A 22,730-nucleotide genomic window follows, 5' to 3' on the forward strand; every position below is an offset into this window, starting at 1 on the left:
GGCTTTGGGAAGGGCTGTTTCTCAGTAAAGATGAGGGTAGTGGTGGCAGGGAGCCAAGAGTACAGGGGAGCTGCCTGGCAGCTGGCAGCGGTGACAAGGGGGCCAGAGAGGCTGTGGTGTGGAGTCAGAGTTGGCAGACTTGAGAGAGAGTGATCTGGAAGACACAGTAAGCACAAGAAAGCTGCCGTCCCTTTGGGCCTGGCCATGGGAAGCTGCTGCTTGAGGCAGGGGAGAATGGAGAGGGCTTGCTGATGAGGGATGGTGTGTGGGAGGGGCTTGAGGGGTACAGGGCTTGGGGGAGATATGGGGTGTGGTGAGGCTGGCCCTGCTGGAGGCAGGACATTGCCTGTGAGGGTTGAAGGGCCCAGCGAAGAAGCTGAGGGTGTTTTGGGGGAAATGTGTACTGTTTTGAGAGCTCATACCCAAGTGCATGAGTTTCCTGCTGACCTTGTGTGTTACCCTGAAGCAAGGGAGAGGGTGTGTCTGTGTGTGTACCAGTGATCGTAGGGCACTGGGGGTTAAGGGCACTCAGTAAAGCAGGGTTGTGTTACGCTGCTACGTGAGAAGTGAAGGCAGGTGGGACTGATGGGGAGCTGGTGAGTGTCTGGGTTTGGAGCCTTGTGACCTGGGCCCAGTGTGGTCGGCGTGAGGGCCTAAGCAGAGGGCAGCTGACAGTGGCCTGCAGTGGGGTGACAGTAGGTAGGGCTATTCCAGAGGGTGGCTTCAGGAGGTCTAAGAGAGCCCTTGGACGGACATAGTCACATTCGAGGACAGGTCCAGACCTGTGGGCCAGGCAGTTGGGTATTGGACTGGCCAGAGTGGTGGTAGGTCTTGGTGGAGAGGAGGTGCTGGGCAGGGAGTTGCAGCCAGGAGGAGGCTTCTGTGTTGGGGCAGGGGTCTGGGGCCGCATCGCCACCCCTGCCTTGATGTTTGTGACTTGGAGGACTAGGGCTCCCCGGGTGAGGGGCTGCAGGTGGAGGGCTGGTGTCCAGAGAGTGCAGCCAGGGGAGGAGTGAGGCTCCGAGGGCCCTCGGGAGGTAGGGGTGTAGGGAGGGGGCGGGGCGGATGGAGCACAGAGGGCAACTCTCATAGGGACCCAGGCGTGGGTCTGCACTTGGCTTCCACACCTGGGTTTTGTGACATTCTAGAAGCAGGTAGGCAGGTAGTGGTTAAACTCCTCTCTCGGAGCCTGGCATGCAGGGGGTTGATGCGGATGTGTGATCAGCAGCTCTTCCGATGTAACCTGATTCCTTTTTCTCTTTAGGACAGGAAGTGGGAAAATCGTTGCCAGTGTGATCGTAGACGCGCAGAACTCCGACAATGAGGACGACAGTCAGTTTGTGGTGGAGGCGGCCCCCCAGCTCCCTGAGACATCGGAGCTGGAAGTGGTGAGTTAATGGGAGCATCTGTTTCTGACGTTGCCCCTGGAAGGCCTTGGAACTTCTGATCCAGCATTGAGGTTTATGTAGATAAAACGAGCCTCTGATTTTTCAGTCAGATTTCTGCCTTCTTTAACTGTGTCATTGCCTTGAGGAGATCCATGGAAGCAGCATTTCAAGAATCAGCTTTTTCCTTCTTGCTTTCCTGCCCAGGTGCCTGCAGTAGACATGGAGGCCGAGGAGAAGCACGGTGAGTGGCAGGCGTGGCTGTGAGAGGTTCTTGCACGCGGGAGCTCCATGCACCCCGCATTGGTCCTGGTGGTATACCAGGGCACGGATGGGCTCCTCCTCGGTTGTGGGTTTAGTCTCAGAGCTGATGGGCGCTGGGCCTTGGGACCCTGGGGCTGTCTGTCAGTGGCTTCTGACGTGGCATGCACTTAGATTAAGGGTTAGACTTCTGGGGTCGTTCCCAAATTGACGGTATTTGTAATACTACTTTTCCTTTTCCCAAGTATCTTCTTTGATTCCAAACATTTGCAGAAGCAGAGAGAGTAGTCCAATGAACTCCCTGTACCCGTCACATGGTGTCCATGGTGATTGGCTCATGTTTTGTGTAAGCCTCTGGCTGCTGCAGACCCCTGCTCCCCTAGACTGTTCTCAAGTCCTAGAGAAGATCGTGTCTTGGGTTAACATGTTAGATGTAGCTTTAAAAGATAAGGGCTCTCTTCCAAAAAACATAACCATAAAAACGAAATAATTTCCTGATATCATCACAGTTTTTCTAGTTATTTTGTATATTTTTTTCTAGTTTGAGTCAGAATCCAAATAAAGTCCTACCATTGGATTCGATTGAACTCTTGGTCTCTCTTGTACGTTTCCTCCCTCCCCTTTCCCTTGTAATGTATTTGCGGAGAAAACTGGTTGGTTGTCCTGTAGGGTCTCCCATAGTTGAGTGTTGCTTATTATATGCTCATGGTATGGTTTTTTACATATTCTTTTATTCTTGTAACTTAGTCCCAGAGACTTGGTCAGATGCAGGTTTTGAGCAAAAATACTGGTAGGTGGTGTTGGTTTTTCCTGCTGTCTGCTTGTGACGTTAGCTTGGGTCATTAAGGGCTGCAGGATGGTGATGTTCTCATTCACCCTCCCTTCAGGGTTTGGCTGGCGGATGCCAAGGTGCAGAGCTTCCCACCCCACCCAGCCTCTAACCGTGCCGTGGCACAGCCCCTAGGAGGAGGGTTTTCCTCAGAGTCAATCTGTGTCCTGGCACCATCATTGTGATTGAAGAGGTGGTGTGGGGTGGTGGTTGCTGATAGCTGTGTGATATCTATGTGAAATCATGGGTTTACCTCTAACGCATTTGAGGGGTCTCATTTCACACCAAATCAGTTCTCACCGATGTTCAGATTGCCCAGCGTATAATTGGTAGGTGCCTTTTGGAGTCGTTCTCTGGGGCCTGTTGACACAGCCTGGGAGACTTCGCAGCTTCCTTGTTTTCTGAGAGGACCAGATGTTCCAGGCTCATTTGGTGTATTTCCTGCCCCAATGCTGGAGCCCTCCGTTTCTCCAAGATGTCTGACTATACTTTTCTTCTGGGTTGTTGTTCGTAAGGGTATTCTTACCTTTTTTTAAAAAACAATGAGAATGTGTATCCAAGCTCATACTGATATTTCCAGTGCAGCTTTACTATTCTAGACTCTCTTCTAAATTTTTGATTTTTACATGCATGTCTATCGCACGCCAAAAATCCTGGCTCTCAGTGTCGGGCATCTGTCTGCTTCACCCTGGGGGTGGCATGCACATGCAGCACCTTTGGAACACTGCCAGGTGTCAGCAGCATCAGTTTGCCAGAGACAGTGTAGGGTTTTTGTCGGGGTCTGTCTGTCCTCAGGTATGTCCCATCAGGGATGGACAGCCTACTCTGTTGTAAGTTTCCAGAACAATTCTGTTAGGCTCTGCTTGCCAGCATGATGTTCTTAGGTTTATGGGTTCCATTTTGGTTTCAGTTTTTAGGCATTGAAAAATCTTATATGATTTTGTTTTATTTCTGTAAAATAGTCCCATTTCCAAGGTCAAATGTACCAAAGGAGGCATATTCTGAGATTGGGGCCTTCACCCTGTCCTCTCACTCCCCGTGTAGATAACAGTAAGGAATATGGCTTACACTTTGATTTAAAAAATTACAAGTTAGGGGTGCCTGGGTGGCTCAGTTGGTTAGGCAACTGCCTTTGGCTCAGGTCATGATCCCAGGGTCCTGGGATCAAACCCCATGTCGGGCTCCTTGCTTGGCAAGGTGCCTGTTTCTCCCTCTCCCTCTGCCTGCTGCTCTGCCTGCTTGTGTTCTCTCTCACTCTCTGTCAAATAAATAAATGAAATTTAAAAAAAAATTACAAATTAATACATGTGTGGGGTGTGTATATGTGTGTGTGTGTGTGTGTGTGTGTGTATTTGGCAGTACCTCTGTGTGTCCCTCTTGCTCTTGTGACTGGGCAGCGTGTGCTGACATTTGTCCCTTGGCAGTGTGGACGAGCCCTCACCGCAGCTCACAGGATGCTGTCCCAAGCGTCCACAGCCCCTTTCGCGTGGATGCGTGTTTGGATGAGGCCGTATGCTAAAGACAATGTTTTGTGTGATATTTACCCCATAGGCAATTCTTTTCTCCTTTTTCTTTCTTTCTTTCTTTTTTTTTTTTTAAGGAGGTTGAAGACTCTTGACCTCATATTGAAGGAGTATTTGTGCTTAGAAACAGTTTAGGATTGCCACTCCTGTTTGACAAATGGTTATCATCTGGAATGTTAATCTACATTTCCTCCTAATTGTTCTCTATTTCCAAAGTTTTTTTCTCTCTCTCTTTTTTTAAACCTTTGAGCTAATTTCTTTGAAACACTCTAAAGTTTTATGGTTAATTTCCATCACCCATTGTATCAGTCTGCAGTAGACCCTTTTATTAAAAAAAGATTATTTGAAGCTGTGTTCATTATAAAAAGAGGAAAAACACCCCTCCACCCATTTAGAGTAGAATAGCTCCCTAGAGAATAACATAAAACCACTGATTCTCAACAGGAGGACTTGTGAAAAAGATTCTGGAGACCAAGAAAGATTATGAGAAGTTTCAGCGGGCACCCAGACCTGGAGAGAAGGTAAGGAGTGATGTCTGTGCAGGTGCTGATGGACTTCAGCGCTCCCTCCCACCTCCTCATTTGGAAGGATAGAAAATCCAGGGCTGCTCCTGAGTGTCCTGGAGTCAAGGTCACAGGCCTGTTCTGCTCTGACCCCATGGCTGTCCCCTTCCTACCTTATCCAGTCCCTTCTCCCTGCTTGCAGAGCTGGGAGGCGGGCCGCCTGGCCCTGGCTGATTGCAGAGTAAGAGATGGGGGAGTTTCCACATCTGGCTTAAATCCAGGTGGTGTTGGAGCCTGGCCTCCCCGCCACCTTCCTTGCAGTTGTGGTCTTGTTGGGACCCCCCAGCTTCCTGCCAGTCACCACCACTGGGCCTGTGACCCTGGGATAAATACCTACAGGCCACGCAGCGAGCCTCAGAAGTCACGGCTAGGCTTGTTACAGCTACTTTCAAAAATAAGAATATGTCTTTACTTAACCGCTTCTGTAACAGAAAGACAGTTCTATTGGCAGCCGACGTTTCCAGTATGTTTTACACACTTACATGCAGAGATGATTCTGCCTAAAATGTCTTATTTTTCATGAATACGTGGCCAGAAACAGTTGGTGAGGGGACCATGTAGTCGCGAGCAACATCGGAGGGGTCCGGGAACCGTCCCGGGAGAAGAGTGCTGTCTGGGGCTTTAGTTGGCGGCACCCCCATTCACTTGCCCAGAGGGAAAACTGCCTTTGCGTGGGCCGCGGCCTCTTGCTGTGGGGTTTTAGCAGGGCCTTGTCCTTTTCGTGGCCAGAGTGCTGCCCTGTGGCCCTGGTGGTATTCCTGCAAGCCGCTTGGAAACCACGAGTGTGTAGTTTGGGACTGTGATGTGGGCGAGGGCAAGGCTCCGGGGGTCCCCATTTACCGCCTGTGCTTGCTCTGCACAGTGCTCTGGGTCCATGCCACAGGCTGCCCGTGGGGGTATGCTTCAGGCTGGAGGCTCTGATTGCAGGAGAGGCGGGGAATCCGTGTCCTCAGTGGTGGACACAGGCTGCTGTAGGACAGCACAGCCAGTTGGGTCAGAGCTGGGGCCGCGTGTCTGTCGCGGCTGGGGCATGAGCAGCCTTATCATTATCAATGCACACAGGGGCATCAGGCTGCAGTTCCACTTGGGGGCCCTCAAAAAACGGCTTTGAGGTTTTGAAATAAAAGAAATTAAAACCTTCAGGGAGACTTGATGTCCTTTCTGCCTCGGCCACAGCCTCGCTGTCCCCAGGGCCCTAGGTCCCTGGGTCAGAGTTGGTGGCAGCCCGACCTGAAAGGCCATTGCCTGCTCTCGGCAGTCGTGGGTCTTGCCTGGGGCAGACCTGTGACACCAGTGCTGGTCTTGGGTGGCGTGCTGTTCCCAGGCCCTCCCAGGGTGGGCACCTGATGTCTGGTTCTTTGGTCTTTGTTAGCTCTGGTTCTGGGGACTCTGGTGTACCTGCACTCTTGGGCTCTAGGGTGTGTCAGCCGGCCTTCAGGTGCCCACAGGTCCGCCAGGGGGCAGGGCTGTGCACATGTTCGCAGGGGGGCCACATGGGCTGTCACGGCTTCTCGGCCCTACAGACAGAGCCTGGCAGTGGCTGCAGCGCTGGCAGAAGTGGGAGCTTGTGTGGCTGTGTTGTGGGAAAGCTTTGCAGCCTGGTGCTGGCGCAGGCCCAGAGTCAGGGACTGGGGCCGGCAGTGCCCGCCCGGGTGCGCTCCTGTGTCTGAGAGGCTGTGCCACCCATGCTGGGGATGGAGGACGTGGGCCTTGCTGCCCACAGGTCCCAGCGAGAGGGGACCCCCTTCCCGCCTGGTCCAGTGGCTGCTGCTCTGTTGCTGGTCCCTCTGGTTTGTTTCCCCGACGTGTGGCCGTGTGGGCTTGGTACCTGTGCTCCTGTCCTGGCTAGCCCCTCTTTGTCACCTTCCCCATTGGAGTGATGCTGCTGGAACAGCTCCTTCCCTTTTGTTGTGGATCATGCCTGGTGCGAATGTGCCCTGGGTGTGTGTCCGCTTGTCGGGTGAGGGTGTGGGGTTTGTTGGGGGTTCAGTCCTTTGGAAGGAAAGTTGTGGAGAGCATCCTGCACATCCTATGTGCACGGAGAGCGCCGGTCTCATGGGGCAGACCCGATGAGCAAAAGTGCGGCGTGCGTGGGTCTTCCTGAGAACCGGCTGCGTCCTCCTTGCTCCCACCACGGTGCCCGCAAGCGCAGTTCCCCCGCCCGCGCCCCACTCACGGTGCTCAGTATCTCTAATTTCTTGTGTTGTGATGTGAGTTCCCTTCGTGGCTGACGTGATTCCGTCCGACACCAGTTCCTGCTCTTTTCTTAGCTGGACAACTTGGGTTGCCTTCGCTGTTCTGTTCTTTTGGACTGACCTTTTGTTTGTCTAACCAAGGCAGTTTCTTGTGGGTGAAATTCTGTTTTTCTGTTCCTTTGGGTTGGGTTGGGCTGTGAGTGAAGGAGAGACCCCAAGTGTCAGGGGCTTAGATGAGGGGGGAGCACTTCAGCTCCCGAGCCAGAGGGTGGATGTAGCAGTGGCCCAGGCATCTTCTGCCCATCCCCCATGTGCGTGACCCCTGCACCTTGGCCCCTTGTGGCCCAAGGAGGCCATCCAGGTGCGGCTGGCAGGAAGGGAGGGGACAGAGGAGCAGCGGAGGGCAAGAGCGCGCCCCTTTCCTTTGAGGCTTCTCAGAAGTTGTGCATCCTACTCCCATGTCTGTGGTTCCAGCCAAATCTTCACCGTGAAGGCACGTGAAGTGAAACCGTTATTCAGTGCATTGGTTTGCTCAGCTAGTGATCAGGATAGATCTGCCCAGACGTCTTGCTGCCTGATGTGCTCAGAAAATGACGGTATTTGCAAGGCATGTGGGTGGGTGGAGGAGACCAGCCGCTTGGCTGGGGGCCAAGAGTTTCTGGAAGCGGCCTGTCCCCCATGTGTGGGATGCGCCAAGGGCAGGACGCTTGTCCGTGGGAGGGAGAGCAGAAGCCAGCATCGCCAGGCCCTCCCCAGCCTCTCTGCAGCCAACTGTTCCTTCTCTTTTTACTAAGTCATGGCATCAAGATGGTTCACCTGTGCTTTTATGATTTTATAAAAATATATCTACAGTTCATAGTTTTCCTGCTAAATCTTCTTTTTGTTTTGTTTTATTTTCTTTGATGAGACTTTAAAGAAACTATTGAAAAAGTCACCCTCTAGCAAAGACCAACTTCTAGTCTTGAAGATACTCACTTTGGTTTTCATTTCACTGATTTCTATTCCTTATTTTTTCTTTTAATTTCTTTGGTTATTTATGTTTTTAGTCTCTTGTGGAAAATACTTGGCTCGTCCATTTTTAGTCTTTGTCACTTTAAATGAATGTTTAAGGCTATACTTTTTTTTTTTTAATTTTAAAATTTGTTTTAGAGCACACACGTTGCATGCATGTGAGGTGGGGAGGGGGTGTTGGGGGTGGGGGGAGAATCTCAGGCAGACTCTGTGTTGAGCACAGAGCGGGATGTGGGCTTGGTCTTAGGACCCTGAGATCATGACCTCAGCTGAAATCAGGAGTCAGATGCTCAACTGATTGAGCCACCCTGTGCCCCAAGGCTATACATTTCTCTTTAAGCGTGCTTTATTTAAATTTATTAAATATTAATATCAAAAATTCTTTGAATTTTAATTCGAAATACTTTATTTCTTTTTATCATGTGGACTATTTATGAGCCTGTTCTTTAGTTTTGAAACATAAAGGTTTTTAGAAAATCTTTTTATGGATAATTCCTAATATAATTTCATGTTTGAAGAATACAGTCTGTGTGTTATTGATTATTCGGACTGAAGCTTTGCTTTGGGGTCTGGTCTGAGGTCAGTTTTTACAGCTGTTTCTGAGAGCTCGCAGACCGTCTGTTTCCTGGGCTTTCGGTCCAGACTTTAGTGCTCCTGGTGGATTTTGCAAAGAGGTGGTGGTGAGACTCTGTGCTCAGGCCTCTTGTCATAATTACTTGTCTTCGGTCTCACATAAACATTCAGATGATAGATGTTTTCTCTGCTTTTCATGTAAATTGTGCTTCTTGTCTTGGACTTCCTGTTGTTTTGGGGGAGCACTGTTTTTTCAGTGCCGAGGAGATAGCAGTTTGTAGTTGAGCCGTCCCTCAGGCCAGCCTTTGGCGTTGCTTTGGAAGGAAAGCTACGTCTTACTGTACCTACGGACTTGAATAATCCATTATAGAACCAACGTGCATCAGACGGAGCATTGTCTTCATTAGCCTGGCCGACTCGCTGTCTTCTCAAGAGGAAATATAAACTTTGTTAATAGTAAGGTACTAGCTCATGCCAGCACTTTTTTTTCTTTCATATTTATGAGGAAGTTTTTGAAAAACAACCAGAAAAACAGTTTTACTAGTGTTTCTTCTGCTTTAAAAGTACTTGCTTTTTGAACTTTATAAATGAAGGTGCTTTGGATGCTAGCTGGCCATTTCAGAGACGGTGCCCTCACTCCTCACTCCTGATCCTGTACGTTATCTGGGTTGGGCTTCTCTGCTTTGGGTCAGTTCTAATCGAATGTCAGTTTTAGATGCTTTTTCTTTTCACTGAAATTCTTTATTTTGAAATAGAGTATTTCTCTTAGTGGGTTTCTTTTTTAGTTCATTTAAATCTTGTGTGATTTTACTCTTCCCCTTCTTGCTCACATAAGCCGTGTCCTCTGGAGGTTGTACATCTCAGATGAGACCTTAGCGTGTGCTTAATTTGACGTGAATGTATGTATTTGATGCTCTTCTCGGTGAGTGTTGTGCCACGGGTCCCGTGGAGTTGTGCTTGCAGTCTCTGGACAGTGATCTGAAAGAAGCGTGTATTTGGAAATGTGCATCTTAAAATGACTCTAGGTGGATAAAGTGACTTTACCCTGAACATGTTCTGTTTCAATTACAGCAAGTCGTGTGTAGTGAACAATCGTCCGCTCAATTCTGTGAAAGGCAGGCATTCTGATTTTCTCTTTGGTGATCTGAGTAGACCTTCCAGTTATTTCTTATTTTGGTCACAAGGTGGTGCAGTTTCACCACAAATACTTGAACCCTATTAGTAAAAGATTCCTCAGAAATCACACCTTAGCTCAGTCTGTACCTGATGCAAGTATTTTTAGTTTGCATGTTTGTGGTCCTAGTATTATTGGATGGGTGTTCTTTTGCTAGAAATACTGTTTCCATTTAAATTGCTTTGAAAGAAAGGGGACATATGCTACGACATTCTTTGATGATGAGATGTTAGTAGCAAAACCAGCTGCTGCTGACACTGACTTCAGCTGTAAAGAGTGAGTTATTTATTTTAGGAAACAAGATGATAGTTTTCTGTTCCCAAGTAGTACAATGTCTTCCAGTATGCTGGCGGGGGATTTTAGGTTTCTGATATAAAATTGTTGCTAGCAAATAACCAACAATATCACCTAAAAATGCTTGGAGATGTGTGGCATGGAAACATTATAGACTGGGACAGTGGTTTGGGAAGCATCTGAACGTCATATGTGTGTGAATTTCATGGCAATAATTATGATGCGTAAATGGGCCTTTTTTGTATATACAAAGGCCATGATATGGGTAAGCTATCAGAATACTTTATGTGCAGGGAAATGTGTACATGACTTAAGAAAACGGGACTCTAAGGATGTGATCAGCTCTGGCCTGACAAACGTTTCCAGATTGAGTGGTCCTCATCTGCTGGGTAGTATGTTTGCGCAGTGAGTGATCATACGGCGAATAACGATTTTATTCTTCGCACTGGGCTCCACACTGTGCTTGGAGCCTGCAGGGGACTCTCACTCCCTCTCGCTCTGCCCTGCCCCCTGCTTGTGCATGTGCACACACTCTCTCTCAAAAAAAAAAAAATTTTTTTTTTACCCAAAATGCCAGCTTAACATTCACATCATTTTTTATTTATAACTCTAACAGATTTAGTCGGTTGGGCCTGAGAAGCCATTCTGGCCTTATTTCCGTCAGTGTCTTAATTGCTGTGCACAGACGCCAACCTGAGTGCATAGCTGGAACTCAGGTCCCCGGTGGTGCGGGTGTGACTGTGGGCACTGTCCCTGTGACACATCCCTGAGGTGGGAGGGTTGATGCTCTGGTGGCCTCAGGATGAAAAGGATTAGAATTCAGATCCAAGTCAATCAGGGACTGTGAAAGATGCATGAAGCTCAGTGGAAACCAATGCAGGTTGTGCAGAGAGCAGTAAGGGGACAGAAGGGACTCTGTCCCATGAGTCCTGGAATCTGCATCCTTCTGGCAAGTGCAGGCCCCCAGTAGGGGGACACTGAGGATGGCCTGCCCCTGCTGAACCTTTCTCGATGGTCTGGAGAAGCATGAATACTTCTGAACGTAGCTGGTGAGACATGAGGTGGGTGTGTAAGGGAAAAAGGACCTCGGAAAGCCCTGCACTGTGGCTGAGCCCAGGCGAGCTGTTGGTGTGGTCTGGCTTCTTTCTCTTCTGCTGGGAGTGGCGAGTGGCGCCCCAGGCAGGGCCTCCTACGTCTCTGCTCACCCAGGTGGTTCGCAGGTAACAGTGGTACGGAGAGCCACAGTGGCTTTCCTCTCTAAGCTGTGTGCCCGCTTGTGACCTTATGCTCTAGGCCTGTGTCCTTCTGCTTATCCGGCTTCCGGGCACACGGGCTCCTTGGGGACGGCAGGTGCATGTTGGGACATAGGCCCTATCCTGTGTGGAGGTGGCACACAGGGATTTTGTCAGCGTTTGGTAGAGCAGCTGTTTCCAGAATTATTTCGGTACTGAAATTCTACGTTTCTTTGGCTTCTCTTTGAACAAAGGAATTTATTTCCTGGTAACTTTTTCCCTTATTTCTTAGTTATTTTTATTCTTTCTAAAACACACCTATTTGTGCTCACTGTTTGAAATGAGAAATGCCTTTATTTTCCTAGTTCCTGTCTGTCAACTTCTCAACTTGAGGAGTGGCTTCCAGTGAAGCGAGCTGCTGCTGGAGGGATGGGCTCTGCTGCTGAGTCAGGCTTTCTTGGCTTCAGCTGAACCTGAGGAAGCAGGCTCAGAAGGGGCTGACGTGGGCAAACTGGGGCCGCAGCTTTGTCCAGTTTCTCTAGGAGATGGGTTTCTGGGTCTTTTTACAGTAATGGGAAACTGAAGCTCTGGACGTTAAAATACTTTGATTTCCTGCTTGTAGCAGTGATGCATGTTTGATCTTTCATATTGGAGCATTATCAAGGTTTCTGGGTGGAATTCTCTGAACCTTTCTTTCTGGCCGAAGAGCCCTCCCCACCACCTGGGACCCCTTTACTAATTAACAGAGCCCTTGAAAAGCCATGTCCCCAAGGCCATGACTGACAGCCACTTTGCCAGGAGCTTGCATTATGTCAGGGGTTTGTCAAATTTCACAGAATATTCTTCAGTCCCTTACAGGAAAAAAAAAGATATTAAAATAAAACAGAAATGTGTTTATTTTAGATATGAAGTTATTCAGACATTGTAAATAAAGCACACTGTGTGGACACGTCTGAATTACGCTGTAATATGCACACTCCGTGTTACCCACAAGATGCATTCTGTAAGTTCGGTTAGATTTTGAAACTCAGGAGTAATTTTTAAATACTCGTATTTTTGGTACTGATTAAGTTTCCAGGTAGCTTATGAAAGCTTTATGGTACTATAGAGAGTTCATTTGCAGGGGAAAATGATAGAAACTCATGCCGTAAAAGGAAAAACTAAACAGACTGAATAAAGTTGATGGTTTTATACAATGTTAAAAACAACGTCTGAAGGCAAGCAGGTCAGATATTTAAAGTTATGAAGGTTGAGAGCTCTCAACTACTTCAGAGATGCCTGACCACTACATTCAGGGTCTAGAGGGAGCGTGTTGTGCCATCCGCCTTGCGGGGTCTGTGTTGCCAGGGTCCTGTTGGCTCAGTTGGGGTTCAGCCGACAGCGCCCGCCACAGTTCTGGTTTTGGGAAGGCCAGCCCTCCCCACAGCCCATTCTGTGGGTGGCAGCCAGAGTCCTCCTGCCCCAGCGCAGGGTGAGTTGCTGCCACGTGGGCCTAGGGTGGTGGCACGTGCCGGAGAGGTTGTGTGTCTGATACGGAGAAGCCCCCCACCCCCCACCCTACACTACTTGACTACAGATTGCTGACCTCACTGCTGAGCACTTGAGTGAGGGATTTTTGCAAACCAGGTCATTCTGTGTCAGACGAGGATGGGGACGTGGTCCATGGCTGCTGTCCAGGTGCACGGTGCTTGCCTCACTGTAGGCTCTCCCAGGCTGGAGCCATCGTCTGTCCTTCCCTCTCCTGACCCTGCCAGCTTTGGAGACCGCAGGCTGTTTTGGAGAGGGTCCCTCAGGGAGGCATGTTTGCGTGAGCCTCTTGGGCTGCAGTCACCCACAGCTCTTCCACCTGCACCCTGTCACCGGGCACATGTTTTCATTTGTCCCGTGACCGGTGGGGTTGGGGGTGGATTCTGCCGGCTTCTCCACCATCTCCAGCCTCCGCTTCCCTTCGTAATTACTAGCATGTTCTGGGATGCGTAAGTCTCCTGCTCTTCACTCGCTGTCCGTTTTGTTGCCTCTTTCTGTCATCGTGGGCTCACTTTCCAGTCTTACTCAGGGGCTGACACGCTGACTTGTGTGTTGGTGCTCAGATTGCCCCAGATTTGTCCTGCAGGGGCTCCTTCAGATTGGCGTCTATGTCCTTACAGTCTGCCCTGTTGTTCTTCGAGTTCTCCCTTCCTTTTTGGCTCACGGAGATTTTCTAGGCTCATCTTGCCTTGCCCTGCCCCAGGCCCGAAACCAGCCATTTCTTCTGACTCCCTTTAGTGGAGGTTGGTGTCTCAAAAGCAGAATATGCTTATTGGGCACACTTGTCCCTGTGTGGTATTCAGCTCTTGGGCCCTCCCGGTGGTCAGAGCTGCAGGAAAAGTGTGTGTGTGCGCACGCATGTCCACGTGCTCGCACACACCACAGGATCATGTTAATTTCCTCCCATTCTGTATTGATAATTCCCTTCTCCACTCATGGGGAGCATGATGGTCATCGTCCTGGTAGATCGCCTTAGTGAACCAACCCCGTCTCCTGTTGTTGCTGTTTCCCTGGCCCGCATGCCTGCCCTCTTTACCCACCTCACCCACCTCAGGCTCCAACATACCCTGTCGCGTGGGTGGGCTCCTGCTCACCCCTGGGGTAGCCATTTGCCTGTCTAGGACTCCTTCTGCCCTGTGCTGGCTGCTGCTCCCCTTGCCCACATGGATGTCCTTACTCTGGGCCCCGTGGCTCTCCCCCTCCCCACCCTGGTGCAGGTGCTTCTGTGCTTGGCCCGTGTACAGTCTTTAGGACTGAGTGGTTCAGGAGGAAAACACCAGCCACTGACTCTCTTCTGGAACGGAATTTCATCGGGGAGACCTGTGACTCTCCCGTGGCTAGCACAGTGCTAGACGTAAGTTCTCTTTAACTTGTTGCCTAGATGAGTTCAGCTCCTGGAACAAAAGTTAGAAGAGACAGAGGGAGACAGAAAGGAACAAATGATCAAATATGAGGCAGCACTTGGCAGAATGAAATAAACGGACCTGCATTTGGAAGGTCGGCGGATGTTCTCATGGTGCTTCTGGAGGGGAAGAGGATGTGGCGGGGGTGATGTAGCCTCAGTGAGCCCCTTGCTGACCAGTGCCTTCAGCTGCTCACACGCGACTCCTGACCGCAGGCCCTGGGAGCAGGCACAGCCCTCTTGCCATGTGGCTCTCTGCCCCAGTGGGGGTATTGGAGTTTGGACAGCAAGACAGATTGCAAAGTGAAGTGTGATACAAGTGATAAGCTTCCTGACCTAGATTAATGGGATGTTAAACGAAGTCTGATTTTTTTTTTTAGAGGCACTTTGGTACTTTAACAGAGAGCAAGAATGGAACCTGCTTTGAGTCCACCCTTAAAGGGGCTTTCATGTTCCAGGAAAGAACATATTGCAAGAAACCGTGGGTTTTTTTCAAAATAACAAAAGTCGGATTTGCTTGTACCTGTGCTCTGTAGCTGTAAACACTCAAGGAAGAGGGGACAATAGACAACCTGTTGTGGAGGCACAGGTTGATTCAGGGTTCCTGTTGTTTAGTCCAGTTGGCATTACACATGTAGAAATAAGGAACGATGCATTGGGGTAATTCCAGTGCTCAAAATGTACTGCTCTTGGGGTTCTTGGGGGAGGATGGCCTATGACAGAGCCTACCTGGATAACTAGGAAAAGCAAGCATGACACTGCTCGTCCCTTGGGAGTTGAGCACATGGAAAGCAGCCAGGCCAGACTGAATACAGGGTGAGGATAAAATATGCAGTGGATTCCGAAGACTTAGGGAAAAAAAAGCATATAAGATGTCTCATTAGTAATTTTTATGTTGAGTGCATATTGAAACAGTAACTTATATGTATTGAGTTAAATGTCACGAAATTAATTTCACCTCTTGGTTTTTAACGAAGCTAGTAGAAACTTGTAGTAAATAAAACTGGTTAAGCAAAAAGAGTTGATCGTACCATCACTATGGAACTGAGCGCAAAAACCCTAAAGCAGTTTCTGAAAAATCGGTTTTATGGAAAAAAAAAAACTCATAAGACTCGGTGGGTGGGGCAGAGGGTTAAGGGAGGTAAAATCACATTAAAACCATTGTCCAAAACTTTTCCCATTTGCTTTCTTTGAAGTGTCTTTTGAGGACTGAGGTCTTAACTTTAATGTAACTAAAATTTCTCAGTCTTAACTCTCAAGATCAGGGCTTTTTTGTGTCTTAGTTAAAAAATCTTTCTCCTAAGGCCAGAAGGATACTTTTTCTTTGTAAATGTTTAAAGCTTTGTTTGGACCTTTCCGTCCTTAGTCCACCTGGAGCTGATTTTCCTGTGTTCTGTGAGATCGAGGTGCAATTTGTCCTCTAACATGAATAACCAGTTCTTCCTCCTTTCCACGTTGCTCTGCTGTGTGTGGAGGTTACATGTGCTTTCTGGACTCTGTATGCCAGAGGTTAGCAGACTTTTCTAGCAAGGGTCCAAAAGCACGTGTTTTTAGCTCCAAGCCATGTGTGCTCAGTCACCACTATTCAGCTTTCCAGAGCGGCCCTAGACACCCCCCCCCCCCCCATGAACCAGTGTGGCCGGGTGCCGATCATTTGTTTTTTTTTTATGAATACCAAAATGCAGATTTTATAGAACTTTCATGGACCAGAAAACACTACCTTTTAAATATTGTTTTCAGCTATTTGTTTAGTAAAAGCTGATCTGCACTCATGGGATATACAGACAGCTAGGCCACGGGTCAGCCTGTGGTATGTGTCTGTCCCACTGGCACTGCCTGATTCCACGCTGCTCGGATCGGCTTGTAAACAGGCCTTGTCTTGGGTGATTTGGCTATTTATTCTTGGTCCTTTCCGCTTCTGTAGAAATGCTATCAGCTATTGATTGAGCGCCAGGGTTCACTCTCTGGGGAGCTGAAGAGTGTGGGCGAGCCGTGGGGAGCTGAAGTGTGTGGGCGAGCCATGATCTCTCCGTGTGTTTGCTCTTAATGCCTCTCAGTGAGCGTTTGTGGCTTGTTTCTATAGTGATTGTGTCTGCTGTTTGTTAGATTTGTATGTGGGCACTCGAGAGGCTATTCTGGTACTGGAAATACTCTGTTTTAAATTTCTTTGCTAATTGTTGGTGAGGAGGAATGCTGTTGACTTACAACCACTTCCTTGACAAACCATTGTTTTAAAACTATATGTTGGTTCTTTTGTGTTTTCTGTGTTGTAGTAGCCACTGGATACAAACACGGAACACAGCGAGATACAGGTACTGTTGTCACCCCTGTCTGGGGGATCAGGACGGGAAGGGACTTGTCTAGGGCCTCAGGACTGGTGAGCACCAGAGCTGGGATGTGAACGCAGGCACCTGGCCCGAGTCTGTGTTCTTCTCCGTGAGCTGCGCCCTCGTTCCTGTCGCCCCAAGTCTCCATGGCCCTGTACCTCCTCTCCAGGCCTCATGCCTTCTGTACTGTTGTCTGATCGCTCCCATGGGGCCTCCAGGACTCCTCTCCCGGAGGGCTAGTAACAATCATAGTGTACCACTTTCTGCCTTTCTGGTTTTTAATGACATTTCTTCTAGAATTTACTCTTTTCTGATGATCCTTATTGTAGCGCTTAATAAAATAGATTAAGAAAGTTTGATTTTTTTTTTCCCCCACTGTGGGACTTTATCATGAATGGGTGTTGAATTTTATGAAATGCTTTTTCTCCATTGAGATGATTCCATTATACTTCTTTAATTCACTAAATGACACAGCTTTTAAGCGATCGTGTCTGAGGTGAAACCAACGTTGTTACACTCTATTATCTTTTTCATCCACTGGTAGATTCTGTTTGCTAATTAGAATTTTTCCATTTATATTCATGGATGAATTGGACCCACGATTTTCTTTTCCTGATATGATCCTTGTCTTGTATTAGTGCCAAGGTTGAGAGTGAACTGGGGAGAGTTCCTTATTTTCTTTTCTTCTTTTTTTTTTAAAGAAGCTTTTTTTAAAAAAAATTTTATTTATTTATTTGATATATAGATCATAAGTAGGCAGAGAGGCCAGCAGAGAGAGAGGGGAAGCAGGCTCCCTGCTGAGCAGAGAGCCAGATGCAGGGCTCGATCCCAGGGCCCCGAGACCATGACCTGAGCCAAAGGCAGAGGCTTAACCCACTGAGCCACCCAGGCGCCCCTCTTTCTGTCTTTTCTAGAAGAGATGGTAGATGATGGAATGGTGTGTTTCTTAATAGTTTGTGGACTTGTGTATAGACCCATCTGAGCATGATGGGAACTTTTAGGGCATGGCTGTTATTTTTACATTAGGGGAAGATTCAGGCTTTCTCTTTCCTCTTGAGTCAGTTTTGGTCATCATTGTCTTTTTTAAATTTTCAAGTTTCCGGCAAAAGCTCTTGATAGAATTCTTTAAACATGTGCTTTATTTGTCATTTTGTTTTGTTCTGTTCTTATTAATAATACTACTAATTTGTACTTTTTCTTCCTTTTTTTTTGAAGCAGTGTTTACAGAAATTTGTCAGTCTTTTTAAACCACCTGCTTTTGGCGTCATTGGCCTTCTCTTTTGTATTTTTATTCTTTTCACTGATTTATCCTGTTTTATTCATTTCCCTCTACTTTCTTTGTGTTTATTCTGTTGTCCTTTTAATTTCTTAATTGGACTCTTACATTACTGGTGTCTATTTGGCTTTTTTTTAGCCTTATATAAACTTATTTTGTGATTACAAGTTACTGTGTGGTCTAAGTTAGGATTTATCCATCACTTGCATATGCAGGCACTGTTGCAGGATGATAATCAGAAATGGCTGTGCAGGGGGTGCCTGGGGGACTCAGCTATGTTTCTGCCTTTGGCTTGGGTCACGATTCCAGTGCCACATCTCTCCCTATCCCTCTGCCACTGCACCCTGCTTGCATTTGCTCTGTCAAATAAATGAAATCTTTAAAAAGAAAAGAAAAGAAATGGATGTGCAACGTTATCAAACATTATTTTCTTGGCAGCTTTTGAGATTATTGCATATTAATAGAATTCCTGATGTCGAGCAATTCTTATATTCCTAAAGTAACCTTTGCTTGGTCATGGTCTATCATTTATCTGATGCAAAATCATATTCAGTTTGCTAGTATATTTATTTATTTATTCCTATATTTTATTTATTTTTCAATAATATGCACATCCATTGTGGGGCTCGAACTTAAAACCCAGATCAAGAGTTATATGCTCTTCAAACTGAACCAGCCAGGCACCCCAACTTTCTTATCTTTTAAAACAGAAGTCCATGGTCAACTGACATTAGCCTGTTTTGTGTGTGTGCTGTTGTTGTTAGGTGTTAGAATCAAGATTATGTTAATTTTATGTTGTTAATTCTTATAAAAATACTTCCTGTGTCCTAGAACAGTTGAAGTCTGAGGAGTGACCTGGTTCACAGAAGTTGGGGAGCCTTGGGGCTCCCTCTTGGAAGAAGTTGTTCCTCTCTGGGGGCTTGTCTCCCCAGGGCCACTGGTCAGAAGCAGGAGCTCACATCCCATTCCATGGCTTGAGATTCTGGGAGCTCGGAGCCCACATGCTTCCCTGGTCAGCTGTTCCTGACTTGTCGCAGGTTCCTTGACTCTTGCCTGCAGGGTACATGGGTCTGAGGCCTGGAGCCCTTGAAGGGTCCTTCTCTAGCATGCTCTCATGTGACTCCTTGTGCAGTCCCCATCCCATCCTTACCCCAGAAGCCATGAGATGAACAGTGGGTCCAGCTACCCTTACCCCATGGCAGGGGCTCAGCAGGATCCCAGACTTGTGCAGTTTGTTTCTTCCCCGATTACTCTTTGGTTGTCTGTGGGCAGTAGGGAAGAGTAGGTGTTTGTACAGAATTACAGGCCTGTTTTCCTGTGGGCCACATGTCTTCTTGCCCTTGTTTGTGCTGGCAGTTCAGAGTTACCTGGAGGCGGGCTGCTGGTCCCTTGGGCCTGCTGGACCATAGTAGGACCCATCAGAGAAAACTCTGATTTTGCTTAGTCAGAGACCTCCTGTCACCATGCATGTCCCTGCTCATATGCCACCTCTCCAGAGAGCCTCCGCCCCACTGCCCACCAGGCTCCAACCCTACTTCCTTTTCTTCCTGACCTCAACCGCTCACTGAAATGTTGTGGTTTTGGATTAACTGAGGTATGGTGAGCACAAGTTTAGTGAAAGCTCAGCCCCGTATCTGCATCAGGTCAGAACACTATTTGCAACGCATCATTGCCATCTTGGCCCCACCGCTTGCAAGGTATTGGGATCTGACTGTCCTAGTTTTGAATTTTCCTCTGCTCTTCCAGTCTTTGGAGTCATGCCTTCTAGTCATCATTCTGTGGAATGTATTTTCGTTGGAAGGCTTTGACATCCTGACTTTTACGACAGGTTTGAGCATCTCTTTTTCAGTTCACATGCCAACCAGAAGGTGGGTTTCACGTTGCCCAGAAACTGCCTTGTAGGATTGATGGTTAATTTGGGTGTGATTATTTTGTCTGGTATTTTTAGAGAATTTAGGAGGCTAAATATGTAAAAATAAAATGAACCAGAATTAGAAGAAAGGTTGTAGCTATAGCTTTGGTAAAAAATAATGAATATTTTAGCAGGACATTTAAAGTAGTAAATCTAGTTAGTTCATAAAGGCATGGAAATAAAAAGCAAAATAATTTAATAATCCTAATGTTGTTTCCAGAGATGATAGTGAAAAGGGAAATAAAGTGTATTTTTTTTTTTAAATTTTATTTGTTTGGGGTGCCTGGGTGGCTCAGTCGTTAAGCGTCTTTCTTCGGCTCAGGTCATGATCCTGGGGTCCTGGGATCGAGCCCCACATTGGGCTCCCTGCTAAGCGGGGAGCCTTCTTCTCCCTCCACTCCTCCTGCTTGTGTTTCCTCTCTCACTGTGTCTGTCTCTGTCAAGTAAATAAAATCTTAGAAAAAAATTTTTTATTTGAGAGAGAGCATTAGTGGCAGGGCTGGGAGAGGGGGCACAGAGTAAAGTATATTTTAAAACTTAGATTCTTTTGCTGTCATTGCCCGTAGCAGAGAAATGGTTATGAAATGTAAAGCGAGGGGTGCCTGGGTGGCTCAGTGGGTTAAAGTCTCTGCCTGAGGCTCAGGTCATGATCCAAGGGTCCTGGGATCGAGCCCCGCATCGGGCTCTTTGCTCAGTGCAGAGCCTGCTTCCCCCCACCTTCTCTCTCTGCCTGCCTCTCTGCCTACTTGTGATTTCTGTTTGTCAAATAAATAAATAAAATCTTTTAAAAAAAATGTAAAGAGAGTGAACTTTAGAATCTTTTGTCCTTTGAAAGCTACTTGAAGGCGCACCTGCTTAGAGCTGCTGGTATGTTAGAACCGTGCAGAGTTTTTTGAAACACTGGAGCCAGGGCCCCTTCTCAGACCCAGGACATCCATCTTTGGGCAGGGTCCTGGCCTTGGTATTTTAGAAAGTTCCCTGGGTGATTCTGATGCATAGCTGGGAACCAGAACTTCTGGTCCGGTTGGTTGCTGACCCTGGAAGAGTAAGATGGGAGGCTTCCTACCTTGTCCTTTGGTTCCTGTGCACAAAGGCTGATCCTTTGAACCTCTTGGAAGACTGGGGGAAGAAAGAGCCTGTCCCAACCTGGGTCCCTGGGTGGTGGCAGTGCCCCGTGGACGCAGCTCATTTGAGGGGAAGCTGGGCAGTTGAGGCAGATCTTGGGGTGTATTCCCAACCAGTAGGAAGTGTGCACTGTTGCCCTGCCCAGTAGCCCCAGTGCAGGCCAGTTACAGCAGCTTCTGCTTGCTCCCGTGAATGGGACGGGGGACCTGGATGGATTCCTCGCTGAGCCATCTGTCCTCCCTGCACTCCGCTCTGCTGCCCAGGCAGCAGCGCTGTGGAAGGGATGCCTGCACACGCCTGCTGGTCTCTGGGCCTCTGAAACCTGCGTGACAAATACACAGTTTTAGAGAGACGAGGGCAGTGCACAGTGGGATGGAAGCTCGAGAAGGGCACATCCAGGACTCAGGCTTGGGCTGCATATCACATGCGGTGGGTGCTTCCGTGGGAACACCGCAGCCGGCATGGGATTTCAGCTCCAGCCAGGGCTCGATTCCAGTCTTCCCGGTCTGCTGGTCTTCCGAGGGCAGCCCCGGAGTCAGCTGTCCTGTTTGCAAAATGCCACTGGGTTTCTCACCACATGTGTGCACTCAGGAGGGTGTGTGGTGTCTCTGGGGCTTCTGAGTGCACAGAGCTTCAGGTCAGGGCGGCGGGAGTCCAGACGCGCTCTTCCTCCTCTGTCGGTGTTTGCGTGGTGTGTGCAGGTGCGCAGTGCTGGTCCTGACTGCTGCCAGCGCTCCTGTCCTCTTGATGAGGGGAGCCCCATCCACAGGTAACGACATGACCTTCCCTGCCTCTCATCTCAGTTTTCGGCTGAAAGTCCATTTTGGCCAGCGTAATGTGTGGAGCCCCTGCTGCTCTCTCTCAGTTTCCATGTGCACTGAATATCCTTTTCCATCTCTTTGAGCCAGTTTGTGAGTTTGTGTGTCTGTAAAGCGAGAAGGAGTCTTGCCTAAGCATACAGCTGGGTCATGCTTTTTTAGGTGTCCAGCAACTCTGCCTTTTGATTGGAGATTTGAATCCACTTGTATTTCGAGTGATTAATGATAGGTAAGAACTTGCTAATTCCATCTTACCGTTTTCTTCTCTTGCTCTGCCCTTTGTGATCAGATTTTCCACTGATTTTTTCCCCCTAAAGCGTGTATTTTATTATATAATTAATAGTAAACTAGAATGTATCCTAGGAGTGAAGATGTGCATCTGTTAGCCAAGTATGGTTCTGTTTCCGTCAATGGTCAGCACTGCCTGTCACCCTGCCACCGCGGCCTTCTCAGCTAAAAACAGAGCTCAGTGGCTGCTGCACCCTTCAGGCATGGCTTACTTCTCCTCTGCTTAATTGAGAAGCTGTTCTTGAACCAAGTCGGGTCACTGGGAGCTGCGTTTTCTCTCAAGAATAAACAGCACATGTAGGATTCAGCTTCTCGTATGACTGGACACGTGCAGTGAATGAGGATGGAGGAGCGCGTCCCCTGGGCAGTCAGCATCCTGGGCAGCAGTGAGTGGCTGCATGTGTTCCCCCGCAAGCGCGGGATGGAGGCTGTGGAAGGGTCCTGCCAGCTCTGCTGGGGGCTCCAGCCAGCGGAGGACCACACGAGGCACGTAGGTCTTCATGGGGGACATGGGATCACTGTCATACCACGATGACCGCGTTGATCTCCGAAAGATTAATAGTTTGAAACAAATGTGTATGCTGCTGAGTGTCAAAACAGACACTCAGAAGTCCATACTTCTCCGGCACGTCAGTGATGGCCCATTCAAAATATTGTGCTTAAAGTCCCCCTCGGAACTGAAAACAAAAACGTGACTTACAGAGCCACGTGCTTAATAGGAGATTTATAGCAACTATTTTGAGAAGCCACAGAATTTTACCAAGAAATTTAAAGGGCCTGGAAAAAGTCGAGAGAGTGTTTCTGGATGGGAAACTCGATATGATATGTGATTTTCCTCAACTTAGTTTATAAATTCAATGGAATTCCAATAAATATTCAGGGGATGTTTTGGACCTTGGCAAATAATATTCTAAAGTTCCTCTGAGAGAATAAATACGTGAGAATAGGCTTTCATAAAAATGTTTGAAGGGACCAGTTTTAAGCCAGTATGGTTGCATTCTTCACTTCTGTGACT

At 48.1% G+C, this 22,730-nt stretch overlaps 1 protein-coding gene across 6 annotated transcripts in view; it reads left to right on the forward strand.

Moving 5' to 3' along the window:
- Positions 1-22,730, forward strand: part of TRAF3IP1 (TRAF3 interacting protein 1) — a 68,888-nt gene that overhangs the window by 22,840 nt on the left and 23,318 nt on the right. For all 6 annotated transcript variants that reach the window (XR_009403084.1, XR_009403085.1, XR_009403086.1 and 3 more), the window contains 3 exons: positions 1,265-1,388; positions 1,593-1,629; positions 4,443-4,519. Coding sequence is in view for 3 of the 6 variants with exons in the window: in XM_059393833.1 (XP_059249816.1) it covers positions 1,265-1,388; positions 1,593-1,629; positions 4,443-4,519 (238 nt within the window). In the remaining 3 variants the exon portion in view is untranslated. The remainder of the gene's footprint in view (positions 1-1,264; positions 1,389-1,592; positions 1,630-4,442; positions 4,520-22,730) is intronic.

Source organism: Mustela nigripes, chromosome 3 (assembly GCF_022355385.1).
Source record: "Mustela nigripes isolate SB6536 chromosome 3, MUSNIG.SB6536, whole genome shotgun sequence".
Lineage (NCBI taxonomy): Eukaryota > Metazoa > Chordata > Mammalia > Carnivora > Mustelidae > Mustela > Mustela nigripes.